Source organism: Salvelinus alpinus, chromosome 35 (genome assembly GCF_045679555.1).
Source record: "Salvelinus alpinus chromosome 35, SLU_Salpinus.1, whole genome shotgun sequence".
NCBI classification, from domain to species: domain Eukaryota; kingdom Metazoa; phylum Chordata; class Actinopteri; order Salmoniformes; family Salmonidae; genus Salvelinus; species Salvelinus alpinus.
Window position 1 is genome coordinate 14,700,024 of NC_092120.1, and position 22,434 is coordinate 14,722,457.

The following is a 22,434-nucleotide window of genomic DNA, read 5'->3' on the forward strand; positions in this document are numbered from 1 at the left end:
GTAGCTACTGTCACACAATGCATAAGGTTTAAAAAAAATGAAAATCTTAAAGTGATAGTTTAGTGATTTGACATATTAAGATACGCGTTCTCTTTGAAAAGCAGTATATGGACAATGACAGAAATATGATAAATTAGCTGAACTATCCCTTTAAGCCATGTTCTATGTATTGTAACCAGATAACAGGATTAGCATGGTGATTTTCAGCTCCTATACATGAAGCCTAGAGGACTTCACAAAATTAACTCCTTTCTCTGAAACCTATTTATTTCTTGGTGAAATAAAATGTTATAGGATCTCTATAATCTCTCTTGCTTAGTGCTCTTTTGTAGGGCATTCAATTTCCCTGATGACATGAACGCTCACCACGTATTTAAAACACAGAGGTTTGCATGGGATTTCAATGTGGAACTTTGAATAAACCACAGTCATTTGTGTTCGCTCTGGAACCGTGAAGTTCATTTCAACAGCCAAAGTCAACCACAGCCTTGGACACACACAACTGAGATGAGGCACCAAAACTAAAAGTATTTTCTCCGGAAGCACAAGTTTGACTATACGGTCGGTCCACGAAAAAAGTGCCTTTTACGTTCTTTTGATATTTTAAGTAGAAATTGTGAATCAATATTTAATTTTAAAAGCCTGTTATATTATATGAAATTACCTTTAATATAGACCATATAATCACATTTGTAATATGAACAGAGGCTTGCTAAAGTGAAAAAAAGTCCACGTTTCGTCATCATTGCAAAGCCCTAGTTATTTTGTTGCTTTGATAAAGTCATTTCTGAAGACTATTATTTATTTAATGTGATTAGTGACTCTGTCCCTCATTTTAAGGTCAACCCTGTTACATGTACTGAACACTCATTTTAATATGGTGAAACTATTCCTTTGAAAAAAAAATTCCAAAGAAACATTGAACATCCAATAGTAAAATCATAGTGTCAAATCAAAAGAGCTGGGTCGACAATTTTTTGGCCACTTTCTGATGTTTTGTGGTGAAAAACTGAGCGGGTTGAGCATATCACGTTAACCCTGTTACCCATAGATAGACAGGCTAGAAATATTTTAGCAATTAAATTGCCACTCCCTGTTGCACACAACAAGCTTCCATTCCTCCTGTCACGAGGGGATTTATGGCTGATTTAAGATGAAATCTCCAACCCTGTTACGGTCAACCTAGTTTTTTATGTATACTGAACAAAAAGGAGTATTTCTGTTTGTAATAAAGCCCTTTGTGGGGAAAAACTCATTCTGATTGGCTGCGCCCATGTGAAATCCATAGATTAGGGCCTAATGAATTTATTTCTGTTGACTGATTTCCTTTTATGAACTGTAACTCAGTAAAATCGTTGAAATTGTTACATGTTGCGTTTATATTTTTGTTCAGTGTATTTGAACATCTGTTCTTTATGACAGAATGTAAAAATTATGTCAAATCAACTGTTTTTTACCAAGTTACACTTCTCAAAGCACTGAATTGGTGGAACGACCATGTAATCAAATAATATGTAATTCATCATATTAAAAGTTAGGTGTTAGTAAATGCTTCAAAAAAGCAATCAGATGGATAAAGTTAAAGGGGCAATACATTGCACTATAGGCAATCAATAAAAACATCTAAGACTAGGACCTATAATAGGGTTTGCCTGTAACCTGGCCTGACAAATTAAGCCAAACTGTGCTTTTTCATTACCTACACATCCGTTTTCATTTTTCCCCCAGTGAAACCAATTAAACAATGCTTCCTTAAATTAGCCATTGATTTTTTGCAAGTGACACTTTACAAGAGGCAATAATAACTTTAAGGCAGTGTTACTTTTTCATTACTGACACTCCAGCTTTTAAGAGTAGGAACAAAAGACACCAACAATTGTCCAACATGAAAAAAATACTGTCTTAAATTAGACATTGATTTTTCTTTGGGTGTCACTTTTGGCTAAATGCTTTGCGGTAGAGAGTATCCCCACCAACCTGGAAATTGCCGAGTTACTTTTCTCCATTGCACTTCTCTACACCAACCCACTCATGCTTGGTTGAACTGCTCTAAATTTGTCTATGCCTGTCAGTAAATCTATGAACTACAACTTCTTATCCTTACTGAGTAATGTGGTTTTGAAACCTTACAGAATATTTGTGTTTTATGCAACACGAGGTTTTGTGGTAAGATTGGCTGTGGAAATGACAACAAAAATGATATGTTCTATTTCAGTAGTTGCCATAGATAGCTCACCAAGATCCCATACTTCAATTCTCTTTAAAAATGTTTACTTGCTAATAAATCTGAAAATATTGTATTCATGGTAAAGAAATATGTATATATTTTCATGGGTGACAATCACGCATATACCAGTTTTTCAGCACTATTTTATTACAGAATTTTGGCTATTGCTAATTCCATCCCAACCTGTATACTTTTTACAGAACTTCATCGTGGTGACTTAATTTTTTTCCTTTTTGAAGAATATAAAACAAAACATATGACTAAACAAAACACATAAACATTGAACGCAGAATTGCAGATTGCAGTTGCCATTATTTTTAGACTATAAATAGACAGTTACAATTAGAAGCAGCAACCAATGTGCATTTACCTGATTATACATGGAAACCCTATTTCAGATATAACATGGATCTTTATAATACTATAAAATAAAAAATATTTCTGATACCTTTTTATTAAAATGCAACCCCCGTATGCAACACGTACATAATTTGTCTACAAACAAAAAGGAAAAAGTTAGATATGATTTGAATTCAGTTAGCATGTTTTTCTCTTTTTTGTATGCATTCCTCACATTACATTTGATTTTAAAAGGGGACGGCAACATCGTGTGATAGGATTTAAAATGAATGTTTGTTTTGTACAATTCCCACATTGTGGCCTTGAAATATCGGATAACTAGTGTTATGGCTGAATTAATACACATCATTAACATAAAAAACATTTGTGTCATATAATGTAGGACAAATCAGAATTAAATGTTTGTTATAAATATGTAATTCATTAAGTTGACCGCTGGTGTGATATACACAACAATGCAAAGACTAAATAAGGTACAGTCTCTGCTTCATTTGTCTTTTAAATACAGGTCATTTGCATTACATATAATAAAGTATGTTTAGGGTGAATTTGATTGCATCTGACCGTTCGTGTCGAATTCCTACAGGTCTACACAGTCAATGCAGTTTTGAAAAGGAACCCAAAACTCAGTCATATCATGATGCACTGTGGGTCAGTCAGTACTGGCAAAGGGGCACATTTAAAACTGGTAGCAAGGCAGCATGTAGATGTCAACTAAGATTGTTATAATTACATTACTGTTTCAAGTCTAGAATTATGTCACTTCACCATAAAAGTATCTTAAAAGCATGTCATTACAATACATTGCATTAATCACTTACATGAGTAAGAAAGTACACATGATGGAGATGAAAGGGCAATTGAACAAAAAGAGGAATGAAAGAAATAATTGAGGATGCTTCCTGTAGCTGTCAAAAAGATCAGGAGGATTTTTTTTCCTTCAAGCTCTGAGGATTCACCTGCCTAGACTGCAGGAATATGTCCATATGTGACCTTTGGCTTTTGAGTCCTGTCTCATACGAATACGGCATGCTCGGGGGGGGGGGGGGAATCCCTCCTTTAATATCAACATAAACACCTGAAACGACCCAATTACATAGCTAGCCCCCGCAGGTTCACACACTGTCAGTCAGTCCATAAAGTGCACTCTCCATCCTGCAGCACAGCTTGGACGTAAAAAAAAAATGGAAGAAAAAAGGTGGAGTTTGTGAGAGAGGGTGACTCGGGGTCCTCTGAATGACAAAGTCTTTCCCCCCCGTTCGTAGCGACTGTGAAGTACACCAGTTCGGCGTCTTGGGGATTTACGTTAATAAACGTAGCCCTCGCTGTACGGGTGTGGCGGGTTGCAGTAGGGCCCCGCCTCCTGCACATAGGCCATGTTCTCGTCAAAGTGTGACAGCGGCACCGTGTCCTCCTCGTTGATCTGCCGCTCCATGTCCGTCTTCAGCACGGGCCGCTGATTGTCAGGGAAGGCCATGGAGAACAGAGCCTCGGGGTCGCACACAAATTTGTACACGTATCTCTCCCCTGCCACCTGGAGATAAGATAAGATTAGATAAGATAAAATGAGATTAACTTTATTGTCCCCAAAGGGACAGTTGTCAGAGCCCATGGTTGACTATGGAGAAGAAGGTATTACAGCTAATCAAACGCAGAACCATCGTCATATGTCTCTTGTCAGGGTGCAGCCTTAGGCCTCTTTTACCTTCTGCATAATGCCTTTTTCGTAGTAATAGCGTAACGATCGGCTGAGTTTGTCGTAGTTCATAGCAGGTCGATTCTTCTGGATTCCCCATCGACGTGCAACCTTTGTTACACACATCCATGAACAGACAGACACACATAAACAAAGGGGAAATGGTTATGGTGAAATGAATAGAACCAGAATGTCATAGAAAGATCACATTGTACAGATTAGTGACTTCAGTCTTGTAACATATTCTTTGTGCATAATAAGAGGTGAGAACATAACACACCCCCTGTTGCACAACTTCCCGGTAAGAATGAAATGACGTTGTCTAAATGTCAAAGCTTACTAATCCATATTTCCTAATAGCAATTAGAGTGGAACCAGACTCCACAGCCCTTGACAGGGATGTGTTCATTAGGAACTTGTCACCCAGTGGAGCAGGCAGCAGATGTTACAGCACCTGTCTACCAGACCACACAACCTCCCATCCTCCATTCTAAAGCCCTACTCCCACTGTCTCTGTATACCACTCTCTCTCTCTCTCTCTCTAACCCTGTCTCTCTTTCACTCTCTCTCTCTCTCTTTCTAACCCTGTATCTCTCTCTCTCCCTCTCTGCCTGGACCCAACACTAAAAACGTTGCACCCCCTTTCATGTCCTCATGCTCATTCATGTGTTACACCTGCCCGGGCCAAATGCAGAATTTACGGCCACCCAAAGCCCAAAGTTAGCGCGTTTGGTCACCTGATGGTATGAATGCCCCCCCTGTTCGCTGCAGCTGGCTGGTTCCACTGAGTTGGGCCATGTGGACCGATGCCAAGTTACCCCCCCAACACACACATACACACACTCCTCTAACCATTACCCTACCAACACACCGGACACTGACTGTGCCTCTCTGTCTGTAATGTGAGCGCACAAACCCAGACCTGTTCCATTTCAAAGGGCAGAACCGTCAACACCGTTTATATTTTTAGGAACAGGTTCATTGAAATATTTAGTAGGCCACTCTCTGGTTGACAGTGTTTGATTTGATCAGATTTCATACTTTTAGCACGGGGTGAGGCAATAAAAAAGGAACGTCAGTACGGTACATTGCCTCGTTCAAACGTTTCCTAAAACATTATTCTGACCGTTTGAAGAACAGATTTCACCTCAAACTCACTTCAATGATCAGAATAATCTGGTCACTGTTGCTTGAAGGGACTAAGATACTCCATGTGGAATATGATGAGACAGACATGCTCTCACCTCCTCTGGCTCGATGAGTTTGAACTCCATGCCCCGGCCGGTCCAGGCGATAAAGTGAGAGTTGGACGGGTCGTCCAGGAGAGCCACCAGGAACTGCCAGAGCTGCAGTGAGCCTCGGCGCTGGTAGGTTGGACCTTCACGGTACAGACCTGACTCCTGCTTTATGTCACCTAGAGGGGGGATGGAGGGACAGGGGGATGGAGGGAGGGAAGGGAGGAGGTTGTTATTTCACGTTTCAATTAATATCTTTGATTGAAATTACAAGTGAAAGCAGCAGTTTATGTGCCGACTCTTGGACATCTCACCTTCGACCTTTTCGGGGACCACGCAAGTGTCGTCGTAGAAATGTCTTGCGACTTTATCGAACATGCAGCCTGAGAGACGAGACAGTGTTGAGAAATCACGTTAGGAAAACGGCAACTTGGACGGGATGAATAACCCAACCAACATACATGTCTCCGAGCGTCATCCCTCACCTTCAGTCCTGCTGCTGTGAGCCAGATAGCCGTCTTGCCTCAGGTAGACAGAATGGCAGCTAGGCACTTCTGCTGGAGACAGGGAAGAATGGGTGTTAGAAGCCCTTAGGACAGTGGAGCATTAGGACAGTATCAGCTATCTGAGAGCAGTCAGTTACTGCTCACTCACTGCACCACTGCCCCTGATTAAAGAACATGTCTTCTAGCATGACACTGGATCTCAGCCAACACTAAAGCGCACAATATGACACTAGTACTGAACAGTGCAGTGTCGTAGTCTAGGCTAAGCTCAAAATAACCTATTAGCAGCATTGGAGTAAATGTAGCATAAAATGTTGGGCATGTTTTCTGCTTGTTCTGTTTCTTCAGCAGTGAAGCATGATGGCTGTGATGACTTTGTTTCACTGCCGACAACTTCACCGGTACTATTTACAACAGTATAATATTGCACTGTATATGTCTGGCCCTCCTATAACATTACAGCTGCTGGTTACAATCAAAGGGCCAAAACAGTTACAAAGTGAATGGTCAATAAAATGACTAACCCCGTTAATTTAGGGCCATCAACATTTCTCTGAACTTCATCAAAGTAATGGGCTTGTAGAGGAAATTACTGCTAATGAAATTACCAGGCTCCCCTCCCATCCTCTCAACAGGCCTGGTCTAGTAAACAAGCTGCAGAATGACTGCTAATAAATTCCCCTAAATGGTCAATCTGGGATATAAAACATGCTGGAAAAGGGCTCCCTCTGTTCATCCACACCATCGAGATACTTGGAAACCTGTGTAAATGTTTGCAGGGTAGTGTTCATTAGGCACCAAACTGAAGATAACAGACCCATCCAGTGTGGCTCAGTTGGTAGAGCATGGTGCTTGCAACACAAGGTTTGTGGGTTCTACTCCACGGGGGAGCAGTATGAAAATGTATGCGCTCACTACTGTAAGTCATTCTGGATAAGAGAGTCTGCTGAATAACTCAAATGTAAATAGTGAGGACTACCGGGATATAGAAACGTTTGTTTTCTGTTGCAAATGTTTTCTGTAGCGCTCTCTTATGAACATGTCCCTGTTGAAAAGGGCTCATGTTACAGAGAGAAGGCCAACTCAAAGGGAGCTCAGTGCTGTTTATATTGAAATCTTTCTCTGCATGAGGCAGCAGAGTGGACGCCACATTCCACCCTGACTGGGCACACTATTACACCACTCCACAGTAATCTCTCCTTGGCTCTAGCTTATGAATGAAGCCAGCAGGATTAGAACACCCCACCACCCCTTCTGTGGGGGCGGACTGTGACCAGGCACAGACATTAGAGCACCACAGGAAATGGAGCCCGGCACAGACACCCAAACCAGAACCCCCTGCACTAATAATGGGTTAATCCAATCAACAGGCCCATTCCTCAAATGACAACTATCTGGTCTGATTAAAAAGAGGGTGACTTGATGCTGTGGTGGGTCCAAATGCTCAAGTATTTGGTTATATTATTGAGTGAAATTTGTGTTTTTTGGTCGAATTTGTCATATTTCTCTAATGATGGACACTAAAATATAAATATACAGTAGGCTACATTTTTCTATAGCTCTTACCCAGGTTATAGATTCAATGGTCGTAAAGATGAGGAGAGGTCTGTCCGTAATAAAGAGATGCTTTTTTGACACCACACTCCACAAAGCAAGTCCTGCAGGCTGTATGTATAGATACGTAGGCTATGTGTGTCGTTTTTAAATGTATGTAGTTCTGTCCTTGAGCGGTTCTTGTCTATTAATGTTCTGTATTATCTCATGTTTCTTGTTCTGTGTGGACCCCAGGAAGAGTAGCTGCTGCTTTCGCAACAGCTAATGGGAATCCTAATAAAACACCAAAGACCAAAGACCACAATATTAAATACAACATATTTTACTGTATCTCTATTACCACCACCTCCTCCCCAAAAAAGAAGAGGACAACACACCCACTCACCTGAGTCATAGGTGAAATCCCTGGGCTCCTGTTTGATCATCATGGACGGGGGGTACGTGGGGGGAATGGGCGCCCCCACCATGGCAGGGTGCTCAAACAAGGGGTCGGGGTACTCCTGCTTGAAGCCTTGTGGGGGGAACAGGATGTTGGGCTCAGACATCTGTCTGTGGTACATGGGCCTTCCGTCCCGAGACATCGACGGTGGGGAGGGGAACGAGTGGCAGGGCTCCGACAGCTGACGTCGAAATCTGAAAAGGCAAAAAAATTACATTTTCACAAATTTTCATGATAACCGATTGAGACAGATAGACTGACATCAATACACATTTTTATACCTAAAGCTTGACAATTTATACAACCCATTGTGTATAATTAGAATGGTACATCTAGATTCTGGTAAGCTGTACTGAATGTACTAAAATGATCAAATAAACTTAAAACGTGCACTTGAAACTATGTCGATAATGTTTTGTTAGTGCCAGTTTAAAGATGATGTAGTGGTAGCCTACAGTATACAGTAGCTGTGTAGTACAGTACCTGTGGTCCATGGAGTAGGTGCTGTCCGGGAGGGGCTGGAGGTGGGGGTACGTCCTGTCTGGTTTGGGGGTGGGGACGGCCGTGGGGGAGCCATTATGAAGGGGGGACACGGGGGTGCTGCAGGGGGGCGTCGCTGGGCTGGAGGGCTTCATGCCTGTTGGGTGTTTGTGCTGCTGGTAGGCACTGAGAGACACACGGGGTGGAGGGATCAGTCTGTTGTTGTTTTTACATTATGTCGACGCATGCCGTTTGACAGAAGCCATTGTACCCCCCCTCCGTGCTTCTACACCTGCATTGCTTGCTGTTTGGGGTTTTAGGCTGGGTTTCTGTACAGCACTTTGAGATATCAGCTGATGTAAGAAGGGCTATATAAATCAATTTGATTTGATTAGTGTGGCCTAGTATTTGAACGCTATCCTTTTACATATCCAATCGTCTTTTATGTTATAGTTATTGTCAAAATGACAGTTTAAAAACTTTTTGCACCAAATTTTGAATTTGAATTTTGACACATTTTCCTTCTTTAAGAAAATATAGATATTTTAGCGTATGTTTAGGGTTTAAAATACTTTTGTGTTTCCTCTTCTAGAATACATCTTCAAGATGACCCTTGACGTACACGGCACTGTAATATCGCAAGCATATACCACAATGCCATATATCACAAGTCAAATCAATTCAAGATTTGACGTAACTAGGCAATTATTGTGCCATCGGCATTTTGGTTCATTTGAAAAAGCACCTTAGGTAGACAGTATATTATCCTAGATCTATTCCCCAAGTCAAGTGCATCCCACTTGAAACATTTAGCACAGCACCTGGCCTTTTGTTTCATAGGGAATGGCTGCAATTCCAATGTCTTGAATTCTCAAAATGGAAGTAATACAACTTTGAAAACAGGGTGGGAAGCCAGTAGTACTGTAGTTTATCAAGCAATCATAATGAAGCAGTCATTATCCATCTAACAGCGTGGAGATATATTGGACTTGTGGAGATGAAAAAATACTGTACAAAATGTGATTCATTTTAATTTTCATCAAACCACATTTACCTGCAGAATCCTTGTGAGATTTCGCTACAGGTAAAATAAATACTACTTCAATATCCCACAGGATATTTTACAAACCACCAAAACCTATGATGTTCATTTTTGGGTGTTAGTCTATTTCTTTGTATGCAATCTGGCTCTGTTGGTTCCAGATAGGGGAAAGTGACTGGTGCTGTGGCTTACCTACCTGATGTTGTACAGGCACTTCTCCCCATAGTGGAGTTTGAAGGGCCGCTCCTGGCCACAGGTGGAGCCCAGCTCGGCGCAGGGGCTGTGGGGCTCCTTCTTGATCTTCAGCTGCAGTCCGTGGAATGCCACTATGACATGTATGGGAGGGAGGGAGGGAGGGAGGGAGGGAGGGAGGGAGGGAGGGAGGGAGGGAGGGAGGGAGGGGAGACATTAGATTGGTGACGTTGAAACATTTATTCAGTAACTAATTCATTATTTATCAGTACGCTATATGTCCAAATGTACAATAGTCATATAGTCCCCATGAAAAGTAAACCTAGTTTAAAGGCCCTTCCACCACATACAAAATCCTTATTCAACATTTGGGTAATAGGTATACATGTCCAGTACTTCATCTTACTCCACTGCTATCCCTAAGGACAGGGCTGGGAATATCTATGCAGACTATTTCTATTTCTAAGTCCAGAATCCCAGTCTTCATCACTCACTGTAACTCACTTCTCGCAGTTACACAATGGGAGTCTCTTCCTTCCTGAAATATGACAATCTCAAAGCAGGGCTAGACTCCACTAAATCCCTATCACGTTTCAGCTAACTGCCAATACTGTCCAGACAACACTAACAAGGCCCATTGATTTGAACCCACTCTCTGTACCTATGCCCAGTTTCCCACAGTGGCCTGTGCATTTAAGAAGCTGTTAAGTGCCAAATCAGTCCTGATTAACATCCCATCATCTTGAGTCATGATCAACACTAATTCAATTGGCCACGGTGATGAAAACCCAGTCAGTCAGGATCAAGTCAGTCCTGGGTACCTGGAGAGCTAGCGTGTCACCGCTAATAAACACACGTAGGCTACGTACGTGCACAAACATGCACACGCGGTTGCACCAGGCACATGCACAACTACTGAGGAGAGTATAAACTCAAAGTGCTTTACTTATGCAGAGAATAGGGCAAAATCATTTCCTCGTTACCATTGAAAGGAAGAGGTTTGTCAATCTTCATGTTAAAATCCGCATCAGACACACTGTGACGTCAAAACAAAGTAGATACCGATCATGAAGGGAAGTGAAAATCAATCAAACTAGACAAAAAACTAAAATTGCTTGTCTTTTCTCTGGTTATTTAGGGCTAGAACCATGCTCAACTGTCTACCTGGGGGATTGCCGGGCCAGTGTATGTTTTTCTAGAATGGGCCTTAAAAAACAAGTCCTTTCCAGGGCTGATGACTGAAGAAGTAGTTTAGGGGTTGAGGAGCTGAGAGAAGCGGATGTTTTGAGTTTCTCACTGCTGACTGACAGCTTGGCCTGTGTGACAGTGTCACAGTCTCTCTGTGTGGAGGAGGCGATCTGTCAACACCCCATCTGACGCCTGGGTCCCAGGGGACTGATGCACGGGGCATGTTGGGGCAAAGCACAGGGGATGTTCACAGGTCTCGCTGGCCTCGGCGGGGCGCGACCTTTACGGGTCATCGATCGGTGGTCAAAGTGGTACCTCCTGAGGGGAGACCTTTGACGAGGTCGAACGGCGTCACAGGCGTCGCAGACACAGAGGCTGCAGCCTTATCTGGCTAATTAAAGGCTTACGGCAAGAGGGACAATAAGTAACAGAGACGTATTGTTTACTGTTTTGTGATGTACATGTATTTATCAATGGACATACACTGAATAAAAATATAAACGCAGCATGTAAAGTGTTGGCCCCATGTTTCATGAGCTGAAATAAAAAATCCCAGACATCCCAGACAACACAAAAAGCTTATTTCTCTCCACCTGACAGGTGTGGCATATCAAGAAGCTGATTAAACAGCATGATCATTACAAAGGTCCACCTTGTGCTGGGGACAATAAAAGGCCACTTTAAGATGTGCAGTTTTGTCACGCAACACAATGCCTCAGATATCTCAAGTTTTGAGGGAGCGTGCAATTGGCATGCTGACTGAAGGAATGTCCACCAGAGCTGTTGCCAGAGAATTTAATGTTCATTTATCTACCATAAGCTGCCTCCAACATCATTTTAGAGAATTTGACGTCCAACCGGACTCACAACCGCAGACCACGTGTAACCACGCCAGCCCTGGACCTCCAAATCCGGCTTCTTCACCTGTGGGATCGTCTGAGGGGGGTGGGGTTGGGGGTGCTGAGGAGTATTTATATCTTTAATAAAGCCCTTTTGTGGGGAAAAACTCATTCTTATTGGCTGGGCCTGGCTCCCCAGTGGGTGGGCCTGGTATGCCCTCCAAGGCCGACCCATGGCTGCATCCCTGCCTAGTCATGTGAAATCCATAGATTGGGCCCTAATTTATTTATTTCAGGTGACTGATTTCCTTATATGAACTGTAACTCAGTAAAATCTTTTAAATTGTTGCATGTTGCATTTATACTTTTGTTCACTATAATTATGGTTTATGAAATTATGTTTTTGTTATACAACACAGTAGGTTAATATGCAAATGAACTGAATGAACTACAATGTTAAGAACAGCTCATGCGCTCTAAGAGAGGCACCTAAAATAGAGATGGAAATGTCACAATAGATTTATCAGTGGGGTGCCAAGGTACACCAATCAATATGGAAGACATCACCTGTAACGAGAACAGATAAACCTTTTTGAATGTCAGGTCCATCAATGTTAAATTGCTGTGATTATCTACAGATTGATTTATCTAAATGACTGTGTTTTTTAAGAACAAGCATTTCTGACAGTTAATTACATAATTTTGAATGCTTTCATTTGAATTTCTCAAATATTCTGTCAACTTCTTTGGCTGGTTTTCTGCACAAAATTAACATGTGTTATGCTTGCCGACATTAATTGCATTTTAATATTTTGATAACAAATTACTATTGTTTGTTTGGCCCTATTCCTTATTTAGAAACCAAACCATACATTTGATTCAAAACAACACTTTGATCATTGATTTTTATAAATACAGATTTGAGTGTATTTGCATTTTGTCTGACTTTACGCTTTGCAGTGCACACAATCTCTTTCCTTGATTATTTTGGTTCCCTTATTTAAATCATATCTGAAATACTCCCCAACCAGCTATGCCGTTCACAGTGAATTTTCTCAATACAGCCACTATATTAGCTGCAAGCTAAGAAATGTCATTTTGGTGCCAATCATTCCTAATTACCACAAAACCCCCTTGAGGGCAACAGTTGTGTGCATTGGGTTACAAACTGTGTATTTTGGCATTTAGAGTGAAGTCTACTTTTGGCAGATATTTCTCCAGTCCATTCATAAAATATCAGTCTTTTGGCAACAGGGGGAAAAAACGTCAATTTTCACACAGTGTAAGTGCTTGCCATTACTGTTAATGTTAGTAGCCCCTATCCGCTGATTACATGTGGTCTCATTTTACACCATCTACAGTACTTCTTCATACCCTGCTAAGTTATGCTAATGAGAGCTTGGAAACCACTAAATTTGAAGGTATTAGACAAAGAACATGTCTCCTCCATGTGCAAAGCCTTAAGATTCAATGTCTGGAAGTTTCCCCTTCAAATGTGATGTTAAGTATGGTTGATGAACATGGAAAAATTGTCTACAAGTGAGGTGATAAAGTGAGGACATGAATGCTTCTCTATGTCAAAAATATCAGCAGTGATCTCAAAGTCTATTTCCATGTTTCCACCTGTTCTCTATGTCTATTTCCTCATACTGTAAGAATGAATTGACTGTACATGTCATACACCTCGTTTTACCTCTATTGACCTCTAAACAATCCCACCATCCTCTCTCTCTCTCTCTCCTTGGTGAAACCCATATTGGAGTCCTGCAGGCTGGGACGCCTGCTCGAGAGCCCAACCACAGTGCCCTCGCCCTCCCACCCACCATCTGTTTGTGCCTCTCCAGTCTGCTCCAGCATGCCAACAGGACATTTCCTATGGTCAGCAGTCTCCTACTACAATGGACACGATGGGCCCTGGATGGCTTTGAAGGACATGGGGACCTCAAGACCTTATGGATGTTACTGTGCAACCATTTTGGATCCTATAGTGGATATGTACCATACTGTACATCTACAGAGCTCAGAAAAACTGGTAAGAGGTTCCTCAAAGGCAAACAGTTTCTTGAGACAAATGTAGAAATAAAAGTATTAAAATTAATAAAATATTCTGAGGTGAATATCAAACATGTGAGTGATAAATGGGGGGTAATGGTCATTACAGACACAGTTTCCTGCTTTCTCACTGTTGCACAGGCCTTTTGGCTCATCTAAAAGACATGTGCTAGCACTGGATCCCACTGAGCTCCACTCACTCCATGTCTGTCTCCATGCTGGCTGACTTCCTTCATAACCACACTGTGCCAACAACAGCCTCGTCTCCACTCACTTTAAATGCTCATTGTACTGTGCCACCAAGTGCATTATAATGTATAGCGCATTTATGTCAAGATATATTGGATTTCTTCCAGTATAACCACCACAACAAATACTGACAGTTACAGAGGATAAAATACTGTTGGAAAATATTGAGTTTGAGATTATTAATATATATATATATAAAAACACTATCTGATTATTATCACTCATTGCAAATGACTCAAAATATTTGGATGTTTTCCTACATAAATAAACCCCAGTGCTATAATATCATAGCTCCCTCTTCCACCCCCTCTCTTCTGCACCTGTCTGCCAACCTGCAAGACTAGCTCTCCGGAGACCACATGTGAGAGTGAAGGTGGGGGTACTGAGAGACATGGAAAAACACACACACACACTCACACACAAACACATAGACTCACACATACATACACAAATACAATAACATTGTGGCATCATATACTCACAGTTTTCAGTCTGGTAGTCTGGGACAAACTGCTCGTCATTGTCGGGAACTTGAGCTAGAGAAAGAAGCAGAAAGGAAAGGAAAAAGTGATTTTCATGCCGATGGACAACACCAGACTCATAATATCCAGTCTAACCGTCTCAATCCTTTCTTTTGGCAAAAATCCTCTAAAGACATAAAAAATCCCTTTATGGACATGTATCTATTCATGAACAAAGCTATGTAAATGCAGAATCCTCCCAATGTTTATCCAAGTTATAATGCACCAACGTACAAATAGAATGCAAATGGAACAGCTAAAAGCTAAAATAACGGTCTCTAGGGAGAACGAATATATTGTTCATCCCCTCTTTCTCTTGATTGCATATGTCCTGAGGTTGTCTAGTCCGTTTTTTGATTATGCTGTAGCTTCAGGAGTTTGCTATCTCCACGCCGATAGCAATAACACCCATTGTTAACAGTAGCTAATTGGGTTCTTCCCCACTGCTGAATCCACCTGTACCTGCCGAGTTATCTCTGCTCCAATCCAGAGTGTTTCACCTATCATTCACACTCCTGTGCTTTCGGCTAATGCTAAGACAATGAAGGCTCTGCACAGGGTCCAATTAGGCATGTATATATTTATATCACACATATTTGCACTTTTTAGGTCCCTGAAGTTTGACGAGTTTGGAGAATTGTGGCAAACGGCAATATGAGAGATTTAAATGTGTCATTAGCACGTCTATTTTTACGCACAAAGAGGTGGATTCTCATTATCACTGAATCAGTATCATGTCGAGGCAGGTCTGTATCACATGATCAAGTTTTGTATTTTCACCTTTCAAAATGAGAGAAAAGGAACGATCCAACAAAATAGAAAAAGAAAAACCTATTTTCTCACAATATACGTGGTGTAAAAACAAGTGAAAAACTATTAGGTCAAGCCTTGTGTGAACTAATGTTCACTGTAAAACAAGTGTCAATACAGTAGACTGTTCTGATACACACATGGAAAGATGAATTATATTGTATGGTGCAATACTGTATAGTGATAAAGATCAACATAACAGCAACTGAAGTATAATTGTAAAACCCTGTGCACCTGCTGACTTCAATTCTTTGTGCCAGCCAAGCCCCCTCTTGCAGTGGGATTGTGGTGTGCACTGTGATTTCTGCATCAATATGGCCATTGTAAGAACTACAAAGCACCTTTTCGTGCAAAATAATGTCATACCTTGCCACTACAAATAATTACAGACCAGAACATTCTCTCAATTCAAAATACTGGCTCCACCACAAAACCATGACTGGAAAACATTCATCCAGTGCAAGCCTGACCACTCAAAGAAAAGGAAACAATGTCTCCACCACAACCGTGTACAACTTCTTTCTACCTCAAGTTCGCTAGCACTGTGTAACACACACGCACTGCAGGCATCACAAAGACGCAAGGTTCAAAGCGAGAGGGGAAGAAGGATGGAGACGGACAGGCGGAAACGAAAGGAGAGGGGAGAAAGTGATGTTGCAGCCGGATGTATGAGTCACTGGACCCAGTCTGTGAATGGGCCAGCTGATCCCTGCAACAATTCCCGGGGAGAGCACCAAAATTAGAACTCTGCCGCCATTCACAAAAAGAGAGAGAGAAAGAGAGAGGGAGAGAGAGAGAGAGAAAATAAGAGAGAAAAGAAAAACAGCCAAGCCCCATACACAGGCTCTGAGTAGTAGTGGCACATCCTTTGTCTTTTCCTCAGCCCGTTCTTTTCATCCCAGCCCAACACCATTAGGCTCCTGTACCTACAAGTGCTGTGTGTCTGATGGTGTTGGGTTTCAAACAAATCTAGCTAGCGCACCAACAACAGGGCTGAGATGAAAAGAACGGGTTGAGGAAAAGATTTACTGTCTCCTTTTAAAACTTTGAATTCAATAGACCAGACTGCATCGGCTATCATTTTCACATTTGTGTCAACATTTTATTTTAAAAAATTACAGTACTCTAAAATTGTGGCAACCTCACCAAATAGATCTCAAAGTGAAATTGATACTTGAAGAACTCCCAAAAAGAGAGAGAGAAAAAGCCTTGGCCAAAATGGCCAGGTTAAGAACCTTAAGAACCCTTCAACCTCTCGGTTTGTGATGTCGGAAATTCAGTCTGTCTCCCATAATTCCTCCTCTTATTTCCAATTACCTGAATGAATAAATCTTTGAAATAGGTAGGTAGGTAGGTATTCCTTTTTATCTTAATGGACAGGAAGTCATTTATTAAATCTACTTCAATCTTGAAACGTACATCACAATGATCCACGACATGCAGAACTGTACTCCTTACAGTAATATCTATATCAGGAACCAAGGCCTTTTTCCCCCACTTAAATACTAAAATATTAAAACGACATCTTATTCTTTTACAAGCCCTGCGGTATATACTTCATAATCTAACTGGCAGAGAGTAGCTGGTAAAGTATTCCAATATCTATTTCAAAGCATACTTTTCATTTTTAAAACCCCTAAATTACACTGCAAGCATTTTTAAATGTATTAAAGAATAGATGAATCTCATCAATGATTAAGTTGCCTATCCACCTGTGCAAAGCAGGGAGAAATATTTTTCTACCTCTTTGGAAAATGTAATAAGATAACCTCAAAAAACTTACCAGAAAAACATCACAGTTGATAGAGTATAATAAAAATGTATATTATTGGTTAAGGATCTACACTTTAGACCTTAACATTACGACTAGAATTATCTGCCAGTAGAGACTAAGGCCTACTGGATAAAGAAACAGGTTGTCTTGTTCAATACTAATATACTGCAACAGTAGAGCTGAAGAAAATATCAATTTACCATAAGTACACATTTTTCTAGATGAATTTCAAATATGTGCTCTGAATATAAATCATCAAAAGTTCAATCTGTCATCAAATGTCGATTCCCCTCAAAGCTTGAGAGACCAACAAAGAACAAAAGCCCTGACACTGACATAGATTGAACAACAAAAGAATGATGGCATTATTGATACCAAATGTAGCCTAATTCTAATCCAAACGATATTTGTATTAAATAGTTAGCTGACACAAGATGTTGGCATGTTTTTGTCTTCCATAATGCAGTCCACATAAATCAATGATGTGTAGTGCATATAAGGAGAAAAGTAAATATGCAGTGCATTGGGGCGGCAGGTACCCTACTGGTTAGAGCATTGGGCCGGTATCCGAAAGGTTGCTGGATCGAATTCCTGAGATGACAAGGTAAAAATCTGTCGTTCTGCCCCTGAACAAGGCAGTTAACCCACTGTTCCCTGGTAGGCTGTCATTGTAAATAAGAATTTGTTCTTAACTGACCTGACTAGTTAAATAAAGGATACATTTATTACATTTTTTTTGAGAAAGATGTCCCACATACAGAGATAAACTTTGTTATATTATGTGTAGAAAGGGAACTCATGGTGCATTTACAAGATGAGTTAAGATGATGGGACCAAATTATACAGCACATAATGTTGTGGGCTTGTTTTGTCCCTAAGCAAGCGGCAAGTACAAACTTCAAGATTTGTCATGCATGCATACAATCATATTGACATGGGAAATTAAAATGATTAAAAAGTAATGTAGATGACTTTTATAGAAGCTACAAAGAACTCACACGTTGAATCCACATCCTACTTCATATTTACACCCCTATTTACTCAGTCAGAAACTTTGTGATTTCATTTTTTAAAACCTAATGCCAATAACATAGATTGGACATACTGCATATTATAATTTATAGGTCACTCTAAATGTAATCAAAGCAATAATAACATCCAGAAATGTAGTAACAAAAGTTTTAAAGAATAAAAGGCCATGTTTTTCTGTTAATGCATATTGCAGCTTATTAGCAATCAATTGTAAAGAAGAAACATTGCAAACTAATGCAAATGTCCCATGCAAAGAAAAGCATTTTCAATATGTAAATGATATTCAAGAGAAGAAGATCAAATGTAGATACAAACAGCAGACTAATAGATTTACAAACTTAGACATGCACAAACACATGAAACATGCATCTTACGAAAATGGTACAGGCACAATATGATCAATATTCTTTACTAACCAAAACTTCTGTGCTGCAAACAGGGCGGAAAGAAGACACCCGCGCTTAAATCCTGAAGCATCACGTCTGAGTTATACCACACAGAGCAAGTCTTGCCATTAGAAAAAATTATTAAATAAACAAAAACAAAAAATAAACTCTCAACAAAAAACAAGTAAATCCGTTATTTTTCTTCCAAAAGAAAAATAAAGAAACGGAGAAGACAGCTGATACTACAGCTATGGAGTATGATCTTTAGAGAGATGCGCTGAGAGGAAAAGAAAGAGAATGAGTGAGGGAGTGTGAGAGAGAGAGAGAGAGAGAGAGCGATAGAGAGTGAGTGAGAGAGAGGAGATGGTAGAGGACCGGTGGAGGTGGTGCGGTGGTGGCGGCTTGCGTGCGTTAGCTCTTGCCAAAAGCAGAAGAGACAGTGAGCAGCGGAGAGCTTTCTCCTGGTAATTTGTGATGACACTCTGGGTAGAGCCTCCTCAGTCTCCCTCAAGACCACGCTCATCACAGTCTCTAATGTATGCATGACACACAAGGTGCCTCTTCCACACAAGCTTTAATTGGACTGCACGTTAGTAGGAATGGAACTTGAGGCCAATTTTTTCTACATCTCTACCTTTCCCTTTCCCTTTCTCCAATTCTCTTACTCTGTCTTTTAAACCAAGTGAGCTTGTTGAGCTTTGACACTACAGTAAATGTGTAAACACTTACCTTCCGCCAGCCAGGTCTCTTGCAGCTGACTGAGGTCCTGGAAGAGTTCTAGGAGAATAAAACAATGGAGGACAATCATCGAGGGGAAGAAAAAACATGACAAAAAAGCTTCAGAAACAATTCCCCCCACTATGACAGGCTAATAGGCTTAGAGTGCCATTGGAGGCTTGGCCAGATGATTCAGAGGCACGTGTGTAACTAATAACAACTCAATTTGGGTCTGTAGCCACTGACAGATGCTACTTGCAATCTTCACAGGTGAATGTGTTGTAATTGAGATTTTGCTTACGAGTGCAGGTGGCCACAAACCAATTGAATTTTGCCAAATGTTAAGAAGCCGTGAAATTAACTTTTCCCTCCCCTCTGCTCTACCTACCTTCAGTGTCCAGGGCCAGGTCAGAGTTAATTAATTTTCTTTTTCTGTCATTTGCTGGTCTCTCGCTGCAAGACGTCTTCCCTTGTGGCCTCTAAACGGGAGGAAACAAATCAATGTTTCCCACTGGAGTGATTCTGTTGTGTACTAGCACAGATGACAGCTGAGAGAGCAATAGATGGCCATCAATCACACATCTCACACACTTTTAAACTTGCCCCTGTCCCTTTTCTTTACCTATAACTACAGAGGGAATGCAACACTTTAGTACTAGTAATAACGTTATTACAATATTTCTTAGAATATATAACATCATGTATTACACAGTAATAGTTCAAATATTATGCTATCCGTACATACATCTGCACATGGAGGAGGTGACTGAGCGACCAACTGAGTGACCAGCTTGCAGGTTTTACATCAACTTAATAACACAGTAATGAATAACAATTTCCTGATATCTAAGTGCTGTTTATTTGTTATTTGGTCTCGGGTTATACGTAAAAAAACGTGTCTCTCACTCACATTGGATTTAATATAAGGCACTTGTTGGTCTTGAATCCCATCCATTCTCCAACGCTAATGCTCTACTTTAATTGATAAGCAATTAGCCAGAATTGTCCGCGGAGCGTGCCGTCCGACCACCCTATATCAAGATGGATTGGGGGAAGAATAAAATGAATGGACCGTCTAAACTTGCCGAGGTAGTCGACCTGAAACAGTTTAATTCATAAAGGTACAAACACCTCCGCAGTGAACTTGCACTACGATTATCCCACTACAAACGTAAATAATTGATATATTAGCTGCATAGCTCACAATGAGTTGTGTTCACTCACCTTTGTAAAGAGGTAGGCTATGCATAAGGTTGTTTACAAACGGTCCACTTCTAGCTATAGGCTGTGCGCAAGGATGGCGATAAATATAGAGAACAACCACCTAACGTGACCAAAAGCTGTACTAAATAATACTCTAAAGCATATCGTAAACACAAAACAGAAAATAAAAGAATAGGGACACTCACCTAATTAATATGCGCCGCATTCATTCACGGGTTTCTGTCTTTATTTAGTAAGAAACAAAAGTCAGCGATGTGAAGCCCGCTGCTGAATCTGACGGCTGAAGCTCGCGCTCACTCAGCTCTAGTGTTGCTTTCGCGCGGCTTGGCTTCGCCTCCTGGGGCCTCCCATGAAAAAAGAAGGCGCTCCGTTTCCTATTGGTTGTCAGTCTTTCACTGGATCCGATTTCCACCCTTCAATCAGGCACATTTTTAATCATGTGTGTTTAACTTCTAAAGAGAACAACTTGTGATGAACAGTGTCACAACTGTGTGTGTGTCTGTCTGTCTGTGTGTGTGTGTGTGAGTGTGTGTTTGTGCTTGCTTGCGCATGTCTGTTTTAAACTTTTGTCACTTTGCACAATGTTTCTCAAAAATTGGACTTTTAAAAAGCCACTTATTATACTTTTACTTTATGCTACATTTAAAGAAGGAAATAAAGTGGGGCAAAAAAGTATTTAGTTAGCCACCAATTGTGCAAGTTCTCCCACTTAAAAAGATGAGAGAGGCCTGTAATTGTCATCATAGGTACACTTCAACTATGACAGACAAAATGAGAAAAAAAAATCCAGAAAATCACATTGTAGGATTTTTAATGAATTTATTTGCAAATTATGGTGGAAAATAAGTATTTGGTCACCTACAAACAAGCAAGATTTCTGGCTCTCACAGACCTGTAACTTCTTCTTTAAGAGGCTCCCCTGTCCTCCACTCGTTACCTGTATTAATGGCACCTGTTTGAACTTGTTATCAGTATAAAAGACACCTGTCCACAACCTCAAACAGTCACACTCCAAACTCCACTATGGCCAAGACCAAAGAGCTGTCTCAAAGGACACCAGAAACAAAATTGTAGACCTGCACCAGGCTGGGAAGACTGAATCTGCAATAGGTAAGCAGCTTGGTTTGAAGAAATCAACTGTGGGAGCAATTATTAGGAAATGGAAGACATACAAGACCACTGATAATCTCCCTCGATTTGGGGCTCCACGCGAGATCTCATCCCGTGGGATCAAAATGATCACAAGAACGGTGAGAAAAAATCCCAGAACCACGCGGGGGGACCTAGTGAATGACCTGCAGAGAGCTGGGACCAAAGTAACAAAGCCTACCATCAGTAACACACTACGCCGCCAGGGACTCAAATCCTGCAGTGCCAGACGTGTCCCCCTGCCTAAGCCAGTACATGTCCAGGCCCGTCTGAAGTTTGCTAGAGAGCATTTGGATGATCCAGAAGAAGATTGGGAGAATGTCATATGGTCAGATGAAACCAAAATAGAACTTCTTGGTAAAAACTCAACTCGTCGTGTTTGGAGGACAAAGAATGCTGAGTTGCATCCAAAGAACACCATACCTACTGTGAAGCATGGGGGTGGAAACATCATGCTTTGGGGCTGTTTTTCTGCAAAGGGACCAGGACGACTGATCCGTGTAAAGGAAAGAATGAATGGGGCCATGTATCGTGAGATTTTGAGTGAAAACCTCCTTTCATCAGCAAGGGCATTGAAGATGAAACGTGGCTGGGTCTTTCAGCATGACAATGATCCCAAACACACCGCCCGGGCAACGAAGGAGTGGCTTCGTAAGAAGCATTTCAAGGTCCTGGAGTGGCCTAGCCAGTCTCCAGATCTCAACCCCATAGAAAATCTTTGGAGGGAGTTGAAAGTCCGTGTTGCCCAGCAACAGCCCCAAA

The 22,434-nt window shown here is 41.1% G+C and overlaps 1 protein-coding gene across 6 annotated transcripts; it reads right to left on the reverse strand.

Moving 5' to 3' along the window:
• Positions 1 to 2,352: 2,352 nt before the first annotated feature.
• LOC139564196 (ETS translocation variant 1-like) lies at positions 2,353 to 20,866 on the reverse strand. 6 transcript variants are annotated; one of them, XM_071383476.1, is made up of 15 exons: positions 20,709 to 20,841; positions 20,524 to 20,584; positions 20,210 to 20,330; positions 19,688 to 19,778; positions 19,312 to 19,359; positions 18,613 to 18,678; positions 14,542 to 14,595; positions 9,736 to 9,865; positions 8,501 to 8,683; positions 7,964 to 8,211; positions 6,004 to 6,075; positions 5,833 to 5,901; positions 5,528 to 5,697; positions 4,293 to 4,394; positions 2,353 to 4,121 (listed from the first exon to the last, which is right to left on the reverse strand). In XM_071383476.1, exons 3-15 carry the CDS (start codon positions 20,252 to 20,254, stop codon positions 3,894 to 3,896), a joined length of 1,506 nt encoding a protein of 501 aa, XP_071239577.1. In that variant the 5' UTR covers positions 20,255 to 20,330; positions 20,524 to 20,584; positions 20,709 to 20,841; the 3' UTR covers positions 2,353 to 3,893. The 6 variants fall into 6 exon arrangements, with proteins under 6 accessions (XP_071239577.1, XP_071239578.1, XP_071239576.1 ...); XM_071383477.1 differs by lacking the exon at positions 20,524 to 20,584 and having other exon boundaries at positions 6,004 to 6,072; positions 20,709 to 20,866; XM_071383475.1 differs by lacking the exon at positions 20,524 to 20,584 and having other exon boundaries at positions 20,709 to 20,866.
• Between the last annotated feature and the right edge of the window lie 1,568 nt (positions 20,867 to 22,434).